This window comes from Temnothorax americanus, unplaced genomic scaffold, assembly GCF_048541705.1.
Source record: "Temnothorax americanus isolate GAGA-0224 unplaced genomic scaffold, ASM4854170v1 Scaffold13, whole genome shotgun sequence".
In the NCBI taxonomy this organism is placed as follows: domain Eukaryota; kingdom Metazoa; phylum Arthropoda; class Insecta; order Hymenoptera; family Formicidae; genus Temnothorax; species Temnothorax americanus.
The window spans coordinates 3,381,109-3,399,787 of NW_027509264.1; the positions used below are offsets into that span (position 1 = coordinate 3,381,109).

General features: G+C 41.7%; 3 protein-coding genes and 2 long non-coding RNA genes across 5 annotated transcripts; 2 read left to right on the forward strand and 3 right to left on the reverse strand.

Annotated features, from left to right (window-relative positions):
- Nucleotides 1-74: 74 nt before the first annotated feature.
- LOC143893984 (coiled-coil and C2 domain-containing protein 2A) lies at nucleotides 75-3,308 on the reverse strand. The gene is made up of 3 exons (XM_077399930.1): nucleotides 1,374-3,308; nucleotides 1,018-1,169; nucleotides 75-878 (listed from the first exon to the last, which is right to left on the reverse strand). Exons 1-3 carry the CDS (start codon nucleotides 3,037-3,039, stop codon nucleotides 333-335), a joined length of 2,364 nt encoding a protein of 787 aa, XP_077256056.1. The 5' UTR covers nucleotides 3,040-3,308; the 3' UTR covers nucleotides 75-332.
- An 85-nt stretch (nucleotides 3,309-3,393) lies between these two features.
- LOC143893982 (spliceosome associated factor 3, U4/U6 recycling protein) lies at nucleotides 3,394-8,663 on the forward strand. Its single transcript, XM_077399928.1, has 7 exons — nucleotides 3,394-3,884; nucleotides 3,976-4,169; nucleotides 4,281-5,155; nucleotides 5,253-5,883; nucleotides 6,091-6,238; nucleotides 6,395-6,827; nucleotides 8,587-8,663. Exons 1-7 carry the CDS (start codon nucleotides 3,470-3,472, stop codon nucleotides 8,615-8,617), a joined length of 2,727 nt encoding a protein of 908 aa, XP_077256054.1. The 5' UTR covers nucleotides 3,394-3,469; the 3' UTR covers nucleotides 8,618-8,663.
- Nucleotides 7,316-10,990, reverse strand: LOC143893988 (uncharacterized). Its single transcript, XM_077399941.1, has 3 exons — nucleotides 10,757-10,990; nucleotides 8,698-9,043; nucleotides 7,316-7,969 (listed from the first exon to the last, which is right to left on the reverse strand). Exons 1-3 carry the CDS (start codon nucleotides 10,988-10,990, stop codon nucleotides 7,596-7,598), a joined length of 954 nt encoding a protein of 317 aa, XP_077256067.1. The 3' UTR covers nucleotides 7,316-7,595.
- Nucleotides 8,103-8,618, reverse strand: LOC143893993 (uncharacterized). Its single transcript, XR_013255970.1, has 2 exons — nucleotides 8,428-8,618; nucleotides 8,103-8,334 (listed from the first exon to the last, which is right to left on the reverse strand). It is a non-coding gene; the product is annotated as an uncharacterized LOC143893993 (long non-coding RNA).
- Nucleotides 8,936-18,583, forward strand: LOC143893992 (uncharacterized). Its single transcript, XR_013255969.1, has 6 exons — nucleotides 8,936-9,073; nucleotides 9,166-9,293; nucleotides 10,209-10,376; nucleotides 10,747-12,004; nucleotides 12,731-14,569; nucleotides 14,723-18,583. It is a non-coding gene; the product is annotated as an uncharacterized LOC143893992 (long non-coding RNA).
- The last annotated feature ends 96 nt before the right edge of the window (nucleotides 18,584-18,679 follow it).

Consider the following 18,679-nt stretch of genomic DNA (forward strand, 5'->3'; position numbering starts at 1 on the left):
AATGAGATTGTATCAGACACGTAAATGGCTGCACAAATCGTAATCTTTCACGATGTAACGACATGCGGTTGGGAAAGATAAAATATTGAGAAACGATTAGCTTTCGACATATAAACCAATCCAAAAGTGTTTATTCACATTATGGCAGCCACTTGCAAGTAGCAAGCTTGTATTTTGCAAGAGCCATTACTCTTCGGGAGACAATTTTTTTCTCATTTGTGTAGTGACCGAACAATATTTACAAGTATTTGTTTAATTTTTAGACGCATCGATTGGGAAGATCCCAAATATCTTTATACGAGAAAAGAGGTAAAGCAATTAAAGAGTCGCGATTAATCACGACTTCGTAAAATCGCTAGAGCCAACCAGATCGAGCACGTCTTGCCAACGTATCGTCGTATGTGGCAGACGAGAGCGAATTCGACGGGGCCCGTGATACGGTGAACCTTCGTGGCGGCTATTTGCTCCGCCAGTTCGTCAAAGGCGGTCTGACGCAGGTTCAGGAGGAAACCGTGCGTGTGATAAGCTCTGTACAATTGTTTCAGGTCCCTCTTGTCGACTTGACGCGCCACGTCGTTCGGAATGTCGGAGACGAAGCCTCGCAAAACACTTACCGCGTGACGATTAAATATCGTTGTTAAACCGAGAGCGCTGCGCCAGCCGGACAACTTGTCTCGCAAATATTGCTCCACTTCCGGCGCGCCTTCTTTCTCCTGCGCGTCTTCCTCGGGCATCGGTATCACCGTCGATTCCAAAGTCTGAACGGGTCGATTGCCGGCCGGTGCGGCGACAGGTACGAGTGGCCGCCAATCCTTACTAATCGCCACGTTAAATCTCAAATTGTGAGGCAGAGTAGATTTCTGCATGTTTTCCCATATCTACGATAAAAATGCTGTTATAAAAATGGGAAAAAGCTATGGAACGGAAAAAAGTGACGAGGGGAAAGAGGGAAAACTTATTGTGAACAGAAACTTATTGTGATTGTTTGGAGAGATAAATTAATCGTTTTACACTTACGCCAGAATGATTGACCAAGCGGGACACTTTCATCAGCGAGCAGCGACTGTCGCTCAATTTATAACGATTCCCGATTTCGGGATCCCACAGGACGGCGTCGTTTTCCTCGATGCTCAAAACAAACGCGGTCCATCGGCTTATCTGCGACGAACCTGCGTCCACAAATATATTCAAGATAGAAATTACGCCATGTATATCTGTAATTATTTTATCCATATCGATTTATAGTTAATTAGATTTGAGAAAATATTTTTTAAGAGTTCTTCTTAAGAGGTTGCACCACACACACACACACACACACACACACACACACACACACATATATATTATTAGATATCTCTGTCAAGTTGGCGTACCTAACAACACATATGACTGCAAGCCGAGACCTTGCAGCAGCGTCGCCAGCAAGGCCGCTCTGCCGTAGTGATCCACCTTGTTGACGCTTAAGGCCTGGCGTGGCGGGACCGGGCCGTAGTGCATCGGCAAGGACGGCAGAAGCATGGCGAGCCGCGCAGCGTCGTCGGGAGTTTCGACACCGGCTATTCTGTATGGGGTCGCCAGGCAGCGTTGAATCCCCTTTAACAAAGTATCGATGGCGTTAGTTTCCAAGGACTTGGCGTTGCCGGGCTGCTCCAGCCTCATCAGCACGTAGATCCGGGTGTGCGAGCGACCCGGGCTGGCCTGCACGTAGCCGAACGACAATACGGGACTGAACAGGGGGGACAGGGCGATCCAGCGCTCGAGCTCCTGATAATTCCGGTGACTCTCCAGAGGTATTCTCGCCTCGCCCAGCCACTGCTGGCCCCAAACCGGATGTTGATCGTACAGGCGAAATTTTACGCAGTGCTCGCCGCTCTGCCTGGGCAATTCGAAGCGCATGGTCTGCTGCCAGATGGGCGCGGGCCCCTCCGCCGTCGCGGTCGCGTGTACGACGTTGCCCCATTCCACCTCCAGCAGAGGGCTGACCAGCGCCGATTCCTCTCTCACCGGCACCTCCACCCCGCGCAGGACGGTGACGGAGAGGATCGTTCTCCCTACGGTGTGACGTCGACGAGTGCCGGACGACGGCCTGAGCGGCCGGCTGGCCTGGAACAGATTCTTCAGGGACACGTCCAGCAGGGAGAACGCGGACTGCTCGGTCACGACCATGTCCGGCGGTTTCGAGTCGCACGGCGACGCTTTTTTGCGAATCGCGCCGACATCCGCGTCGAAAATCAGAGCCGGATCCATCAGCAGAAAATACTTGACGTCCTTGTTGCTGGCGGAACGTCTGTGAGGTCGTGACAGGGAGAGACTGTTCTGCGGATCATTCGGGTCGTTGCTCGGTCTATATAAGCCCTCGCTGATGGTCTCCTCCGGCTCGCCGTTGCCGTACGTCGACGACAGAGAGACGGTGCAGACGACGGTCCCGGCGTATATCCTACCCGAGTTGTCGCCGATCGCGAAATCTATGTCCACCTTGTGGTCCCTGACGCTACGCTGGGGCAACGGTAACGGAAGAACGCTGGACGCCCCGTCTCGCGCGTGCACCTGTATCGAGAGATCGTGGCATCCCGAATTTCTCATCATCAGTTTGTACAGTTTCCGATTGAACGGGCCGTTCGCCGTGCATATCGACCTGCCTTTGAAGAGCACGGAGACCGAGACGATCTCCGGCGTCGGCCCCTGACCTTCCTCGCGCGGCGGTGCGTGAACGCGGACGTCCCGCACCGCGATCTCGACGAGTTTCCCGCGGAACCGCGGCCGCGACTCGTAGTCCAGCGGTTTCACGTCGTCGAGCCGATAAGGCTTGACCAGTTTGTCGGTGAACGGGCTTTCGGATACGTAAAGTCCGTCCTCGGCGGACGGGCCTCTACCGGCCGACTCTCGCGAGACTCTCCTGCTCCTCGCGAGCACCCCGCTCGTGTCCCGATCGTCGTCGATCACCGGATACGCGTAGCAGAGACTGAAATCCTCCTCGGTTTGATGGTCTTGCGAGCGTCGCGCGGGTCCGGTTACGAAATCGACGTGAGAGGAAGACATACCGCGATTGTAAAAAAGAAAAGAAAGGATTTTTTATACTCTGTATGGCTGTTATTTATTATTGAATTTTTGGCGAACAGAGTAAAATTTCTAAACTACGCTTCTGAATTATTTCTAACAAATTTCATCGTCGCGGAATTACAGAACTGCTGTAAACATAATCTCACGTGACATGTGACATGCGGAACACTCGCGTTGACGTTTGTTTTGGCGTCCTCGACTCCTCGGTTACCATAGCAACGATTTTCGGAGTGACAGGCGTGCATAATTGGACAAGCGGCGACATCTCGTAAAATTTTCTTGAACGAATTTGAAGGAGCGAGTCACTCGATCGATAAAGAAGAAGAAACGCAAAAACATAACCTTGAAACCTTCGACCGGTGGCAGATCAGTTCTTAAGTCCGAGCTGGTGTGAGCTCGAATTGCGAGGATGGACGAGGAGATGGATGCTGTAAACGAAGAAGCTTCTCCGGGAGGAGCTTCAGACGGGGAAGAGATGGTAACGAGCGAAACGGAGGAGAAAGCCGACGAGGAAGCGGCAGACACCGAGTCCGAGAGCGATGACGACGACGAGGATGTCAACGAGACGGAGGTGAAAGCCCTGGAGGCTTCCTTGTCGACGAACCCGTACGATTATGCCAGTCATGTAGCCCTGATCAACAAATTGCACGCGATGGGCGAGCTGGACCGTCTGCGAGCCGCCAGGAACAATATGAGCAACGTGTATCCGTTGAGCCCTGAGCTCTGGCTCGTTTGGATAAGCGACGAGGTCAAGTTGGCGACCACCGACGAGCAGAAGGCTGAGGTGGTCGAACTGTGCGAGCGAGCTGTCAAGGATTACGTATGTAAGTTTTTTCACAGGTGCCTTGGGTCTGGTTTAAGACTGGTATTCGGTACAAACAAAAGAGGTCGTGACATTGCGATGTGTACTTTCAGCTGTGGAAGTATGGTTGGAATATCTACAGTTCAGCATCGAATATATGGGCAAGGATGAGGAAAAGGTTGGCAAAGTTCGTCAACTCTTTGAACGTGCCCTGACCACTGTTGGAACGCATATCACGAAAGGAGCGATAATATGGGAAGCGTATCGCGAATATGAGAATATGATACTTACTTGCCTGTTGTCATTGGTAAGGTATTCGAGAACATTGATATGCGGAAGTAAATGTGCCCAGAAACAAATTTTCCAATAGACATTGTCTTTTTTTTTTCTATATAACTTAATAATCCTAAATTTCTAGGACGATACTGAAAATGGAAGAAAGAAGGCTCAGTTGGAACGCATCCTCAGTTTGTTTAAACGTCAATTATCTAATCCTCTTTTAGACATGGATAAAACGTACGAGGAATACCACGCGTGGTGCGCAAAGTATGGTATGGAAATAGACACTGATGAGAAGTCCGTATCAAAGTGCTATAAACGGAGTTCTGAAAAATTAACGTCGTTCCTTCCTTATGAAGAGAAGCTTGTCTCTGTACAAGGCCAAAGTGAACTGCTTGACGCTTACAAAGGATATTTACTGTACATAAAACAAAACGATTTAGATCTTGTTACAATTCTATATGAAAGAGCAATAACCGATCTGAGCTTGGAAACGTCAATTTGGTTGGATTATATCGCTTATCTAGAAAAAGTATCGAGGCTTGCGGATGTATTGGATCCAATTTATCATAGAGCGTCGAGGAACGTTCCATGGTGCTCGACAGTTTGGCAAAAGTGGATGAGATCGCGTGAGGAATGGGACAAACCTATATCAGAAATTCAAAAGATATTAGAGAATGCTTTGTCCGCTGGTTTTTCAACGGCAGAAGATTATCGCACGCTGTGGATTACGTATCTCGAATATCTGCGGCGCAGACTCGAGCAATATCCTGACGAAGAGAGGGAGAAGTATCTGGATGTTATTCGTAAGACGTTTAACAGAGCGTGTGAGCATTTGGCCAAGTACTTTGGCCTGGATGGCGATCCCAATTGCGTTATCTTGCAATATTGGGCGAGATTTGAAGCGATACGTGCAGATGACATGGAACAAGCTAGAAGATTGTGGGCTGATATTCTTTCACAAGAGCATTCTGCAACAGCTTCTTACTGGTTGGAATATATAGTGTTAGAAAGGTAATTACATATAGTTGAATACGAATAAGTTTTATGTTTTATAATTTATATTTGTAACTGTCCTATTCTTTCAAGCATTTTTCTGATTTGTTTATAGATGTTATGGAGATTCAAAGCATCTAAGGAAACTATATCAGAAAGCCTTGAGTTCCACGCAAGATTGGCCAGAAAGTATAGCGAACTCATGGATAGATTTTGAGCGTGATAAAGGAACTTTAGAGCAAATGGAGTTCTGTGAAGCGAAAACGAAAGAGAAGCTCGATAAAATTATGGCAGAGAGGCAAAAAGCGCAGCAAGTTCTTTCTCAGAGTGAATCATCCACGCTAGATAAGAATGCGAGTAAAAGAAAAGCAGATGACGGCAAATGGAAAAATTTAGGAAGTTCCCCGTCGAAAATTGTAAAAACTGACGTGCGAGTGAAACCAAAATTACGAGAAAGTACCTTGAATTTTGTTAGCAAAACGACGAATGATCGAGAGGAGGCGAAAACAGAAGTCGCACCACCGCCCGGTTATAAAACGACACATGATGAAGATACGGATGATAAAGATAGTCAACGTGAAGTAGACGATAGTATTACAGTTTTTGTCAGTAATTTAGATTACACAGCGACCGAAGACGAAGTGAGAGATGCTTTAAAACCGGCTGGACCGATAACGTTACTCAGAATGATTAGAGATTATAAGGGACGTAGCAAAGGATACTGCTATGTACAATTAAGTAGCGTAGTACGTATATTTTATTGTTTAATAAACGGAAACTTTAAATAAAATGCAGCTAACGTAAATAAATATGCAGTTAAATGCGAAAAAGTAAGAAATATAATCGTTGAAAATATACTCGTAAATTATCATTGCAACATTTTATTTCGTGTCTCGCCTAAAAATTTTAAAACGTTTAAGTTAAGATATAATGTTCAACTTACTATTTTACAGGGATCTGTGGAAGAAGCTTTAAAATTAGATAGAACACCTATAAGAGGACGTCCTATGTTTGTTTCAAAATGTGATCCTAACAAGAGTACCAGAAGTTCAGCATTCAAATACCGTTCTACACTTGAAAAGAACAAGCTTTTTGTTAAAGGTATAACATGTTTGTGCGAATCACGCAACAGTTACATAACTATTTTCCGTCTTTTTCTGCGCGATTTTCCTACTGTTTAGTCAAATCATATATTCTCAAATTCCCCGAATAATATTTTCCCGTAGTCATTTCTGCATATTTAATAATATGTTTAAGGACTTCCACTTACGCTGACAAAAGAGGAATTGGAGGAGATATTTAAAGTTCACGGAGATCTGAAGGAAGTTCGCCTAGTTACTTACCGTAATGGACACTCGAAGGGCTTGGCTTACGTTGAGTATCACGATGAAGCAACCGCTGCGAAAGCCCTTTTAAGCACGGACGGTATGAAGATTCAGGACAAAGTGATCAACGTTGCGATAAGTCAACCGCCCGATCGCAAGAAACCTGAAGCGGAGGAGAACGGAGGACAGGTGAAGTCATTAGGTGGAACATCGACGAGCCGTACAGCAGTCGGCGTGCCCAAGACTTTGCTGTCTATGGTTCCCCGTAGCGTTAAAAAGAATAGCAGTAACGGCAACGCAGCTCCGGATAGAAATACGCAGTCGATGAGCAATCAGGACTTTAGGAACATATTTCTCAATAAAAAGTAAAACTTGCTCTATCATATGTGATCATGTCTTTTCTCAGTCTATTGATATTCATTTTAAAGCTTATATCGGCTATGCATATTAATACTTATATGTTAGTAGTACTGTTACAGTGAATGGATTTGCCATTAAAAATTCATTTGGCAAAAGTGCGTTATATATTACGATATATATGTGCGTTAAAAAATCAAATGTGCAGTAACTACAAATTTCTGTATGTTAAACACTTTTGTATACATTATACTCAATTATGTATGAGTATATATTTTGGTGCTCTACTTTTCAAACTTTTTTCTACACATGTGTGAATGTATGTTTATTTTTTTTATTTTTTTTCTAAAAGATCTTATGTTCTAGGAGATGCTTCAATCTCTAAAGATATATAATTACTAATTCAGTATTAGTCAATTTACACTGTTGGTACAAATAAATCTTTCCATTTCATGTTAAGATATATGAAGGAAAAAATATACCACAAGATAAACGATTATATATAAAATAAATACTTTTAATACATATATATATATATATAATTATTGATATTTATATACAAGAGAGAGTACGTGCCAAGTATAAAGATATATCGTCTTGAAATACAGTCTGTTCATGAATGAACGCTATTTACGCGTCCGTCATATTTGAACATCAGACTTTAAAGTTAGGACAAAATGTAGCTCACACAACGATATCGCATATTGATTGAATCGAAAAATTTATTCGAGCTATCTTTTCTCCAAGGTGCGATACCGACAATCAAATACAGAGTTCTACAGCTGAAGCTGCGTGTTCGATAAGTGATGATGCCTTTTGTGCCTCGGCGGGGCAACCGGCGGACTCTCCTGCGTCAGGAGTCTCCTTGCCATAAGCCATTTTTTGGCTCTACCGGCGTGATAGTAGTACGTGTAAAGCAATGCCATAGCGGCCAGCACCACCAACAGGCACGTACCAGCGATGACAACGCTGAACAGCCAATACGGCCCGGATTTCGGCAACGGGCTCGTGTCCGTCGGCAACCTGTCCGTGGGTGTGGAGCTGGTGGTCGGCTGCTTCGGTAGCCTCGGCGGTAGTGTCGCTTCGTTATCACCGATGACAATATCGGCACAGGCCCGAAACTCTTCCTGAGGCCCACATCCCACCGCTCCTAAACGTGCGATTTTTTGACAATTTATTTGACGTTTAGAGAAATTCTATTTGGTATTTTACCTATAATAGTTACGCAGATATAAACAATGTTTACGATTATTTTGTAATACGTTGTTTCCAGGTAATCACAGTTTTTATCCTTAACATCGCGGTTTATTAATAGTGTGTCAATTATTCACATGGTGCAAACTAGGCACGCTTTGTCTTATTGAACGAAGTCATCAAATGGCGATGTTATGCAAGAAGAACCGCAAACTCTCGAGTCATTCTTATTATGTAGGATAAAGTAATAGCACTTTCTATCGCTCCGATAGAATCTTAATGATGTATGGCAGGATTACCGGTTGCACACATATGCTATAACTAAAATATACGAATGAAGAATATAAAATAGAAGTCTCAAAAATGCTTTTAGATTATTCGCGATGCAGCAAAATAATCCTATCATTTTCTTACATCTCGCGCAAATGATCTATATGCCGTTATTGGCGTATAAAGGTGTCCCAGATCGTCTTTCATATGTGAATTCTTTGACCTACTTTGAGCTGATTCTCCGTTACCATTTAACCCATTGCTATAAATTTAATAAATGATACATTTGTTTTTTTTTTCCAGAATCCATGTGCTTAATAACAGCGACCTTTGAAGCTTCGGTAATCCATGGTATACATGCATTTTACCCGCCGCATAATACATTCCGCGGTTGATATCGGAGAATCGGCATACCTGTGCCGTTGCCACAGTCGCCCCAGTTATTCCCGGCGATGTACCGCCACTGGAAGACGCATTGAGCGCAGGTCAGACCCTCCGGTAATTTGTAGTAGCCCTCGAAGACCCGGTTTCCGGGGCCAGGGTAATAACGGGTGGATCCGTTCTCGGCCTGCAGCAGGTGCTGGTCCAAGCATTCCTGGGTGACCTCCCGGTCACGGTAGGTCATGGCGCAGGTGCGGAACTCGAAATAGCCGTGATGGTTCGCCGTCAGTTCCACGCGAACCGGTATGACCGATCCGGTCCGATAACGCCGGACAATCACGCCGTTCCCATACTTGCCGCCCGTCTCGTGAACACGTGGCTGAAAAAAATAAAATGGAATATTTACTGTGTACGTTTCTTTTCCATATTATATACTTGTTATACATAATACGTCTCTTTCTTGTATACTAATATTACATTATTAAAATATTTCTCTTTCAGAGAGAGAACACCATTTGCATATATGTGTGTGACGAGAAAGGGAATAACGCGAATATTGACGAAAGAGAGAAAGAAGAAAACGGATTTCACTTCCGTTTCGGGCTACTTTCGTCCGTACCATATCAGATGTACGTATCAAGGCCAAGCGTCCCGCATAAAAAGCCCCGCAACGAAAACGCGACCGGCCGATTATAGAAACAGGAGACCGGACCATGAAAGTTATGAGAGGCGCGATTAGTAATCACCGCCTTTTTCTTCTTCTTCTTTTTTTTTTTTTTTTTTTTAATTTTATATGAATTCTGCAACATACGCCGTGTACAATCAAAGTGAAAGCAAAATTCTAGGTCTACAATCTTAAATGCTGCAATCCAATGATTTGAATCCGGAACATAATTTTGTCTGTTATCCTAGCTGCATTTCGACAATCTATGATACACAGAATTCGAGACAAAAATCTGTATGGAATTTTAATTTATGCGACACAAGAAATACGAAGAATTATAGAACTAATAGATTCTACCTTTTAGCTTCTCTTTCATTTCCGAATGTGTGATTTCATTGCGTGCTCGAGTGTGTGATTCATTTTAGCAAACAACTTATCGATAATCGATTCACGGTTGCGTAGCCCGTATTATTATTAGTAGACAGCGAGGAAAGTAATTACATCTTTCTCTCGTGTCACGAGTCATTGCGCGTCGCTTAATTCAGAATAATAAAACGCGCTTCGCAGCATTTAACTCACTTTCATTAGGGATAGAAAGGGAGAAACGAACAAATGTCTGAACAATAGCGTCGAAAACTCGAAAATATTGTTAGCGTAGTCACCGTTAGCACTTTCTTCCGAACGGAAACGTCTGATGAAAGTTTTCCCCGTTGAAAATTGACAATTAGACGCTAACAATCATCAAGTCGACCGTGTAATTATTTCGCGTTCATCATGCTATTTGTTCCATCGACTTGACATTTGTCTCAAGCTTGATAATTGCTTTCTCACTCACAAGCGACCTTTTCACCTTTGTAAATTTCGGCATTCTAATTTTTAGATAGAAGAATCCAGTCGACAGGCAGACCTTCTACATTCGCACATTCTGCATAATTTTCGAAAACGTGTCGACATTACGGCGGTATTGTGCGGTACTCCTGCACGGTCAACGGAGCGAAGAATCGCGGGTAATGGTGTGTGGTCGGTGTTGCAAGAGGAACGTCGGGAAGTAATTATACGTGTAGCTCAGCTGGATTATCATCTTTGACTCGCGAATAACTACCTTCGCAGACTTTCCATTGTCATCGACAATTAAATCTCTCAGATCCCTATTATTCGGCAAGGCCGATGCGGACCGTGTTGCGTGACAAACAGCTCATCTTAAAACATAATGATGAGACCTCTCCACCTTTGATCGCGTTTGCACCACGCGTGGGCACTAAACAGATTACAATTTTGATTTTCGTTTTTACAAAACGAATAGAATTCGCTGATGCGTGCTGAATTATAATTCCACGAACAACAGTCTGAAGAGATCACTTTAGAGCCAGATTTATGTAAGAAAACTTTATGTGCTGTTTTATGATTCTTTTTTTCAGGAAGACTCACCGTTGGAGAATCCCAGGGATCGCCGCAGATGCCGCACTTCCCTTTGTTCCGTTGCCACTGCCTGGTGAACCCGCCGCAATAGCACTCGTGGTCGTTATAATCGTGAGGTGTGTCGAAGCCGTATCTCCACATCGAGGCCCTCGAGGGTGGCTCTATCAGTCTTCCATGGCCAGAGACTCTTCTAACGACTAGCAGGCTTACGATTAGTGTTAGACCAAGCACGAGGGAACGCATGTCGGTCACGAAAGGAGCCGGCCTCTGTAAAAGACCGCGAGTCATCAGATAAGTGCCGATCGCGCAAATGCGATGCAATTTGTATGTGTGCTTGAACGCGCATTTGAATTCGAAATTTTTTATTCCGTTTTTTTCCCTTCCGTTACGCCATGGATCGTTACGTATCTGCAATGATTCACGCTACGTTAACGCCGTTCGAACGCTATGCTAATCGTTTCATCCGAAGGAGAGAGAATCCCTCCTCGTTTCCCTTGATAATTTATTTTATTATATCTTATCCATCAATCTGTTTCGCGCCCGTGCTTAACAATTGTCACATTTAGCAGGTTCTTTTGTATTGCCATACATTTCATTTTTATGCTTTATGCGTTCTGGTACACGTACAATCGATCAAATCAATCTATTATTATCTCGAAGCAAGTTAATTTACTATTTCAAACATGATTACAGGCAAAACAAAGGCGAAGCAAAACGTTAATTTACCGTTATTATTTCTCCAATATTGTTACGAACAAAAGATGATTACAACAACGTGTATTCGCGGGTGAACAACCACGTATGGAGATAATCGAGCGGAGGTTTGATGACCTCTCTCACCGAGCGATACTACCGAGCGTTTCGCTCGAAAAGTAACGGAGGAAACGCACACGCGAATTACAACGACAACGATTAGCGACACGAAAGTCGGCGCGCCGTACATTAGAAATCGCAAGAACGTGCATTAATCAAGGTCAAATCAAATGGAGTTTCCACGTTCATCCGGGGTACGCTGTAGGGTAATATTTTACACTGGACATGAGCGTGAACCCCGACTACTTAATCGATATCGCGGTCTCGACGCGGCCGAGGCCCGAAGGAGTCACGGAGGTACATAAAGTCGGCGTTTAAATGCCGCATTCGAAAGCTACGCGAAAGAGAGAGAGACACAATGACGAAGGAGCCACTGAACCGGTTGTTACACCGACACTCCACGCACAAGGTATCCCAGATATCGCGGGATAAATATTCGTCAAGGTAAGAACCTAGAAAATATATGAATATATTCAATCAAGATAAGAACAATCTGAACAATATATGCATAGTTATGGCCGGATTAAAAAAGAAGATAAATTATGACCCCGCACGACATTCTCGCGTAAGAAAACTCTCATCTTAGATTCAAATAGTTCGTTTTTAATCATTTATATACGTTGACTCGGCGCCGCCCTACTCCATCACGGAAATACTCGTAAATACTTGAAGGCTTCAAACGTAAATGTATTTCTAGAAATATAATATTAAAAAGTTGCAATAATGTAGACGGCCTCTCGCGACATCCTTGACGAGAAAATTTTTTTACTCAGGTTTAAATAAAAAATTTGTTTTTAATTCTGACGGAAAAATATTCGATTGCAAAATCAAGTCAAGATAAAAGTAAGTGTGTGTGACATCGAATTTTTTTTTTAATTTCAAATTTTTTAAATCTAGAAATTAATCACATAAATTGCTTTCGCTGTCACATAAAACTGCTTTTCTTATCCTCAAATAAGAATACTAGACACATATTATCCCATCTAAACAATCCAGCATTGTGAGACAATGAAAGTAAATAATGATGCGTGTACATGAATCTATGGACAAAGGAAAGAAATTCTATAGCATCTCTCCATAATTTTTAATAATTAATCCTTAATGCATCCTTCACCAATATTGTCAATTTGAAAGTTTCGAATTCATGGATTTTTTACATCATTTTTTCAGGACGAAGGTGCCAATAGTCTCCGAACGATTAATAAATAAAAATAAAAAACTCTGAAACAAGGTATAAATTGTATAACGGGACGTAAAAGGCATTTAGTTTCGCGATTCAGTGATAAGTGAACGGCTTATCGCTCTCTATCGGGCGGAGAATCCGATATGAGTGAAAAACCGTTATTTAAACCTTTATTCAGTCGCGACTTTTTCTAATTTATTAAGCAAGATTGACTGTACTCCATTTCTTGCACTTACCTGTTCATGTGAAAGAAGCGAGGCCCTGCTTTCCGACGGCACTACTCTCGCATCGGCCGCGACGGTGAGTCAGACCTGGCGTGGCGAACAGGGCCCAGACCTCGGAACCGGTCGCTAGACGACTGAACCCGACTTCGACTCGGGGGACCGACCAACCGAGCATTCCGGCCGATCGGCGGTGTGGGAGTAGGTTATTAGAACGAGGTGTTCGGCCGCATTCACGGCACACTCCATGAGGCGAGGATGATACAGATTGTCCCAGGCAATTGTTCGAAAACTACCGTTGACATTCATCCAGCGAACTTGAGTCGCTGTTTGACACCGCGACTTCAGAAGTACCCAGGTTTCTTATTAGATTAATTTATATCGAGAATCTTTTTTTTATATATATAGACATATATTATACATGTACATTAGCAGTTGGAGTTATTGCGAGATTGTAAATTAATTAATTTATCTATTTATTTTAATTTTGGTTTTTACTCTTCCGCCAATTTACTTCAGAGACACTTTCGATCATATTCTTAGAAATGATATTTTAGAAATCATTTCACGCCACGTATAAAATATATTTAGAAATCATATTTGGAATTATTCATTAATGAAATATGTTATATTGCAGCAACTTACTAATTAACAGACTGTAATTAACAGCGCACCTTCTCGAAAACCAAATATCAGCGTATGAAATTTTGTTATCAAATTCTCAAGAGCACACGCTAGCTGCATAAATTGGAAACTGCCCATGGCACGTCCCGACATGCTCGATGGAACGTTCAGGTGAAAATCGGGTTCGACGATCGATAGCTTCCTTCCTCCGCAAGGAACCACGGAATTACAGAATAATGTATAAGGAAAAACGAAAAAGAAATTGGCAAGGACATAAACTTCTCAACAAATTTAAAAATATATATATATTAGAAGGAAATTCTGATTTTGGTGAATTATTGAAATATTGGCTTTTGAATCTTTGAAGAAAATTTTTAAAGAGGCAAAAGATGACACTTTCATTGGTGTACAATTCCTGACCGAGCTGAGATGTTAAAAGAATAGAATTTTTCCCACACATACCGACTATAATTAGCATCCAGTTGACACGCATCTCACGCGTCTAGGCCATTATACGGATCGAAATAATGACGAGGAGGCTCTTTCCATTTCTGAATGAAAAACCAATGCCTTTCACGGACTTCTTTTCCTGTGACGTCGTCGTAACGAAAGCCTTCATACACGCAAACGCACTCGTATCCTCGTTGTGTCGCGAGCACGGCTGCACTTTCGCGGGACGACCACTCGAAACGGGACGGGAAATATTTCCGGAGCTTGCCCTATGTGAAGTTAGCAAAGCGGCAAGACCGTCAAGAAGAAAATACAAATTGATAGACGTGTCACGATCACTCTCGCTCCTTCCGCAGGATTCTCTTTCGGTTTCCGACCGACGACTCGCTCGATACGCTTCCCGAACATCCGCTTCCGGCTTTTGTAGCGGATCAGCAATTCCATCACTACATAGCCAACGTTACTGGCTAAAATTCTTGGAGAAGAAGATACTTTGTAGACAATAATTTCCAATTTTTCAAATTAGATTTTGTGAGTTATATCATGTATCTTTTATGTCTCTAATGTTTATCTGGCTTATTTTATATCACGAAACAGTTATAATATTTATATGGATATATATAGTTTTTATATTTATGAATTTTTCTATCCTTTTGGAAAAACTGTAGTTCTGTATTTTAATAGTGGACTAGAACGCTGTCAAGCGAAACAGAATAAATATTGCAATCCGCGATTGTGCCTCTTCGCCGCACAGCGCATCGTTACACGCGAATCGTCCCGCGCGGATACATCTGCATCACGACCGGAATAAGAATACTTTCTCACGAGAACGGTGGAAATTGAGCGGAAAGCGCCGCCCGCTGTAACGGCCAGCCGAAGTGCAAATATCCTGGAGAGGAAGAGAATCGCATGAGGAATCTCCTCTCGCCAAGACTGCCCGCGGGGATTTCTATAAAATTTCTAATCGACGAGCAGATCCGCACGGTTCATCAATGACACGCTCTTCGAACGTACATCCGACACGCGGGAACCAAATGCCAATGGCCTTTTTTCCTCGCCGTTCGATTAATTTCGTGATGGAGAACTGAAACATTTGAAAAAAATCCTAGATGCAGAGTGTTTTAGAATTTTTGACAGATTTATGAGTAAATTGCAATTTTAATTCTCCAACCATAGAGTCGATTTCTTTCTCAGCAAAAAGGAGCGTCGTATGACAAATTATCAAAATTTTTAATTTAAAATTTATTCGTAATGTTAGAAACTAGAAAGTAGCGGCTAATGACAATTTCTCTCGATATTTCTACTCAAGAAAAAACGGACTTCAAATTAGCCAGAGGCTATATAATTAAAAAGACATCCGGTAATTCCGAAACACTCTGTACAGTACATATCCTAGTTAATTATAATGACAATTCGTTAGAGGAAGCTTGTATCCCTGCGTGGTTGGATTTGGTCAAGTTCGCGATGCATCATCATTAATATTCATCGAACGAGCTTATAATGTTGCAGGAAGACCATCGAGTGCGCATTGAATGCGCATTGTGAACGCCGTATCTATCGGCCCTAACGCGAGGAGAGGATTCTGCCGTAGGCGAGGGTCTACAACCTTCGCTCCTATTTGAGAAGCCTTTCCTTGATCCGCGCGCGGAATAACCGGTCCTCGCTCGGATCCACCCACGAGGTCAAATCCAGCCCGCAACGTATCTCCCGCGTGTAGCGTATTCCCTCTAGAGCAGATGTATTATCCATTATATTTGAATGCACGTAGCTTAGTTGACGAATCGTTGTACGAATCTAGGCAAATGCTTTTGCTTTTCGCGGTGAAAGGCTTTCGACGGTTTTTTTTTCCTCCGACGCATCTTTCCCCGTCTTCTTTCTTCCCAAGGTAACGTTCAAAATAGTCCGAGAGAGCTCTTTGAGAAGCACTTTTGCGCCGTGGGCGTCAGCGTGGGAAAATGAGTAATTGATTAGGCGCCTACTTGGCTCATCTGACCTCGCACCTGACATTTCAAGCAATGTCCAAGCTTCCTTCGTCAGAGCGAAATAGAAACTTGCGGTTTTTCCCTCAGAGAAATGTATCTAGTTTCGTACAATTATATTATGTATCGCTTTATCCTATTCGAATGTATGATAATACAATTGTATTGGCGTTGTAATAATAGAAAATGATGAACTCCCAGAGGATTGCTGGAGATAACAATTTATTATATAGTAACACGATAAATATCTAAAAAGATACAGTTTTCGTTTCGTGAATCGTAATTGCGAAATTTTGAGCAATTGTATAATAAAAGATTCGTGAATAATCGACAAATTTCAATATTTTGATATCGCAATCATACAGTTTATTCCAGTACACGGTAAATCTTAGTACTGATAGCAAGTAAAATTCATTTACATAAAAATTGTGTAATAATAATTGCAATTCTTTATACATAACAAACCAAAGTATATACATAAATGAGTTTCGGAATAGGGAGATGTGTGTTTTAAAAATTTAACTTTTTATTTAAATTTCAAATTATCATAGACGAATGTTATGGATGGATTAAAGCACATTTCGATATCTCATGCGCCCTTGACTGTACTGGAACTTTAACTGTACAATTATATACGTTACATAAATGCATTTGTGACTTGAATGAGTAAATTGAATAATGTACCATCAAGTAATTGTACCTATGCGTGCGGCATGCAGCGAATGTAATGGTTGTGTATGCACCATTTTTTAGCGAATATGTGTACAAGCCGTTTATTTCAGGACGCACCGTGTAATATGATAGGCGAACGCAATAAGTATTTAAACAGATTAACCGCACAAGTTCGTGTTATAAGAAAATGGTTATTTTACTGGTTTTGAGAAAGTAATTTTTAATTTTGAGGAAAATGACCTTGATTAACCGAAAGCTACATAAGAGTTAATTACTCCCGCTCAATTTTTTACATAAGTCATAAGAAGTCATGCGATACACGTCCTTTAATAAACCAGTACTTGTACGAGTACAAGATTAATTATTTGTTTTGATTAAAGGCATCCACGAATTTCGGAAATGTTCCGATATATAAAAAGTACAATATTGTGTTGAAAAAGATTTTAAGCATGTGATATGTAGATTCCGGAAAGGAACAAATCGAGAGCAATCTGTTCCGGCGAAATGAACAATGAACGACGTTTATTATTAATTGACCGAAATTTTGGCATATTTTCAATGTGTTCCAGACCATTTTTCTCTTAGAACTAATTCTACATCATATATTAACAAACAATACGCTGTCTAACGTCTTAACAAGTAATTAACATATCGAAGGCTAAAATTGAATGTGCGTGTATGTAATCAATTAAAAATTGTGTCATATGTGTATATATACATTACGGAAGAGATGGTAATATGTATTAAATTAAATTGTATTGAAAAATAGTGAATGCGTAAGACTCCGGTCTGACAGCGCTAAAGAAAAAATACGCGCGCGCGCGTATTCTCTCTTTCTCTATTCTGCAATAATATGTACCTAACATTTCAGATAAAAGCTACGAGACGGTACGACGGCTAATTTATATTACGATTAATAAGCGTAGTGCAAAAGTTAAGTAGTTCTCTCGCCTATTTTCGGTGCACCTCGGACTAGGTGCGTTTTTGATTAATAGCAATATAAAAAGTCGATCCTATTAGTAGATAGTGCGAGTCACTGAGTATCACAATTATGTTCTCTCGGTCTACGTGACAGTATTGACTTAGAGGAGTTTCACCGCGAGACACACACGGATCGAGTGCGTGTGAGAAAACAGGTATATCGGACAGGCAATTTTTTTTTAAACGCAGAACGCCATGTTGCATGTGTAATCGGCGAGCAACGCATTTAAAATCATGAAACTCAGTTACTCCGTTCGTGATAATTTCAGTTGCGTCGTACACATTAAAGTACTTTTTTTTTTATCAATCGGTGAGATAACGCTGTTAAGAGTAGATCCGCACAATAAATCGATCAATAACAAATATTGTTGAGTATAAGCAGTTATATTACAATATTCGTGTCCGATAAGATGGTTTATAATACATAAGTCTTCCTACGGAGAAAAGCAGAAAATAATTTTTTTTGTTCATCAGGTTTCTTGAAAATACGTTAACAGGTTACAGTTTAGTGTATAATTATCGTACATCTAATTCCAGGATATTAAATGCGTATTTGTGTCTTAAGGCAATAGTGTTTCCCATCTCTCAATTTTTCAACGATAGTTTTACACGTTTATTTCATTTTCCTCCATCTTCGTTCACACTACATTCATTTTCTGCAAATTCGAAAATATTGAAAACACTCGTGTGTATATTTGAAGAAAAAACATTGAGCGTGCTAAGAACACATAAGCGTTTGTGTATATTCAGGAATCTGTGAGAGTATCTTCGGAACTTTTGTATATAGTTGTCACAAGTCACAATGTTTTTTTTTTTCAGTTACATATGTGTATATATGTGTATCTTATTGTATAAGTTGCATCCAGGCAAAAATTGTTAATTTTATGTAAAGAGAAATAAATAGTTGTATATGCCTATTAAGGCAATGTTGTGCCATATGTAATAAAAAGAGATCAACATATTTATATAAATATTATTAAATATATATTGCCAATTTGGGACGTATTCA

Bases quoted from the DNA above. Each gene is read 5' to 3' on its own strand.
- LOC143893984 (XM_077399930.1), bottom strand. From the start codon at position 3,039: ATGTCTTCCTCTCACGTCGATTTCGTAACCGGACCCGCGCGACGCTCG. The intron at 1,170-1,373 runs GTACGCCAACTT...TTGTGGACGCAG, and splicing joins GCAGTCATATGTGTTGTTAG to GTTCGTCGCAGATAAGCCGA. The intron at 879-1,017 runs GTAAGTGTAAAA...TTTTTATCGTAG, and splicing joins GCTTGGTCAATCATTCTGGC to ATATGGGAAAACATGCAGAA.
- LOC143893982 (XM_077399928.1), top strand. From the start codon at position 3,470: ATGGACGAGGAGATGGATGCTGTAAACGAAGAAGCTTCTCCGGGAGGA. The intron at 4,170-4,280 runs GTAAGGTATTCG...CTAAATTTCTAG, and splicing joins TTACTTGCCTGTTGTCATTG to GACGATACTGAAAATGGAAG. The intron at 5,156-5,252 runs GTAATTACATAT...ATTTGTTTATAG, and splicing joins GAATATATAGTGTTAGAAAG to ATGTTATGGAGATTCAAAGC.
- LOC143893988 (XM_077399941.1), bottom strand. From the start codon at position 10,990: ATGCGTTCCCTCGTGCTTGGTCTAACACTAATCGTAAGCCTGCTAGTC. The intron at 9,044-10,756 runs GTGAGTCTTCCT...TATTTTTTTCAG, and splicing joins ATCCCTGGGATTCTCCAACG to CCACGTGTTCACGAGACGGG. The intron at 7,970-8,697 runs GTATGCCGATTC...TCGCACGTTTAG, and splicing joins CGACTGTGGCAACGGCACAG to GAGCGGTGGGATGTGGGCCT.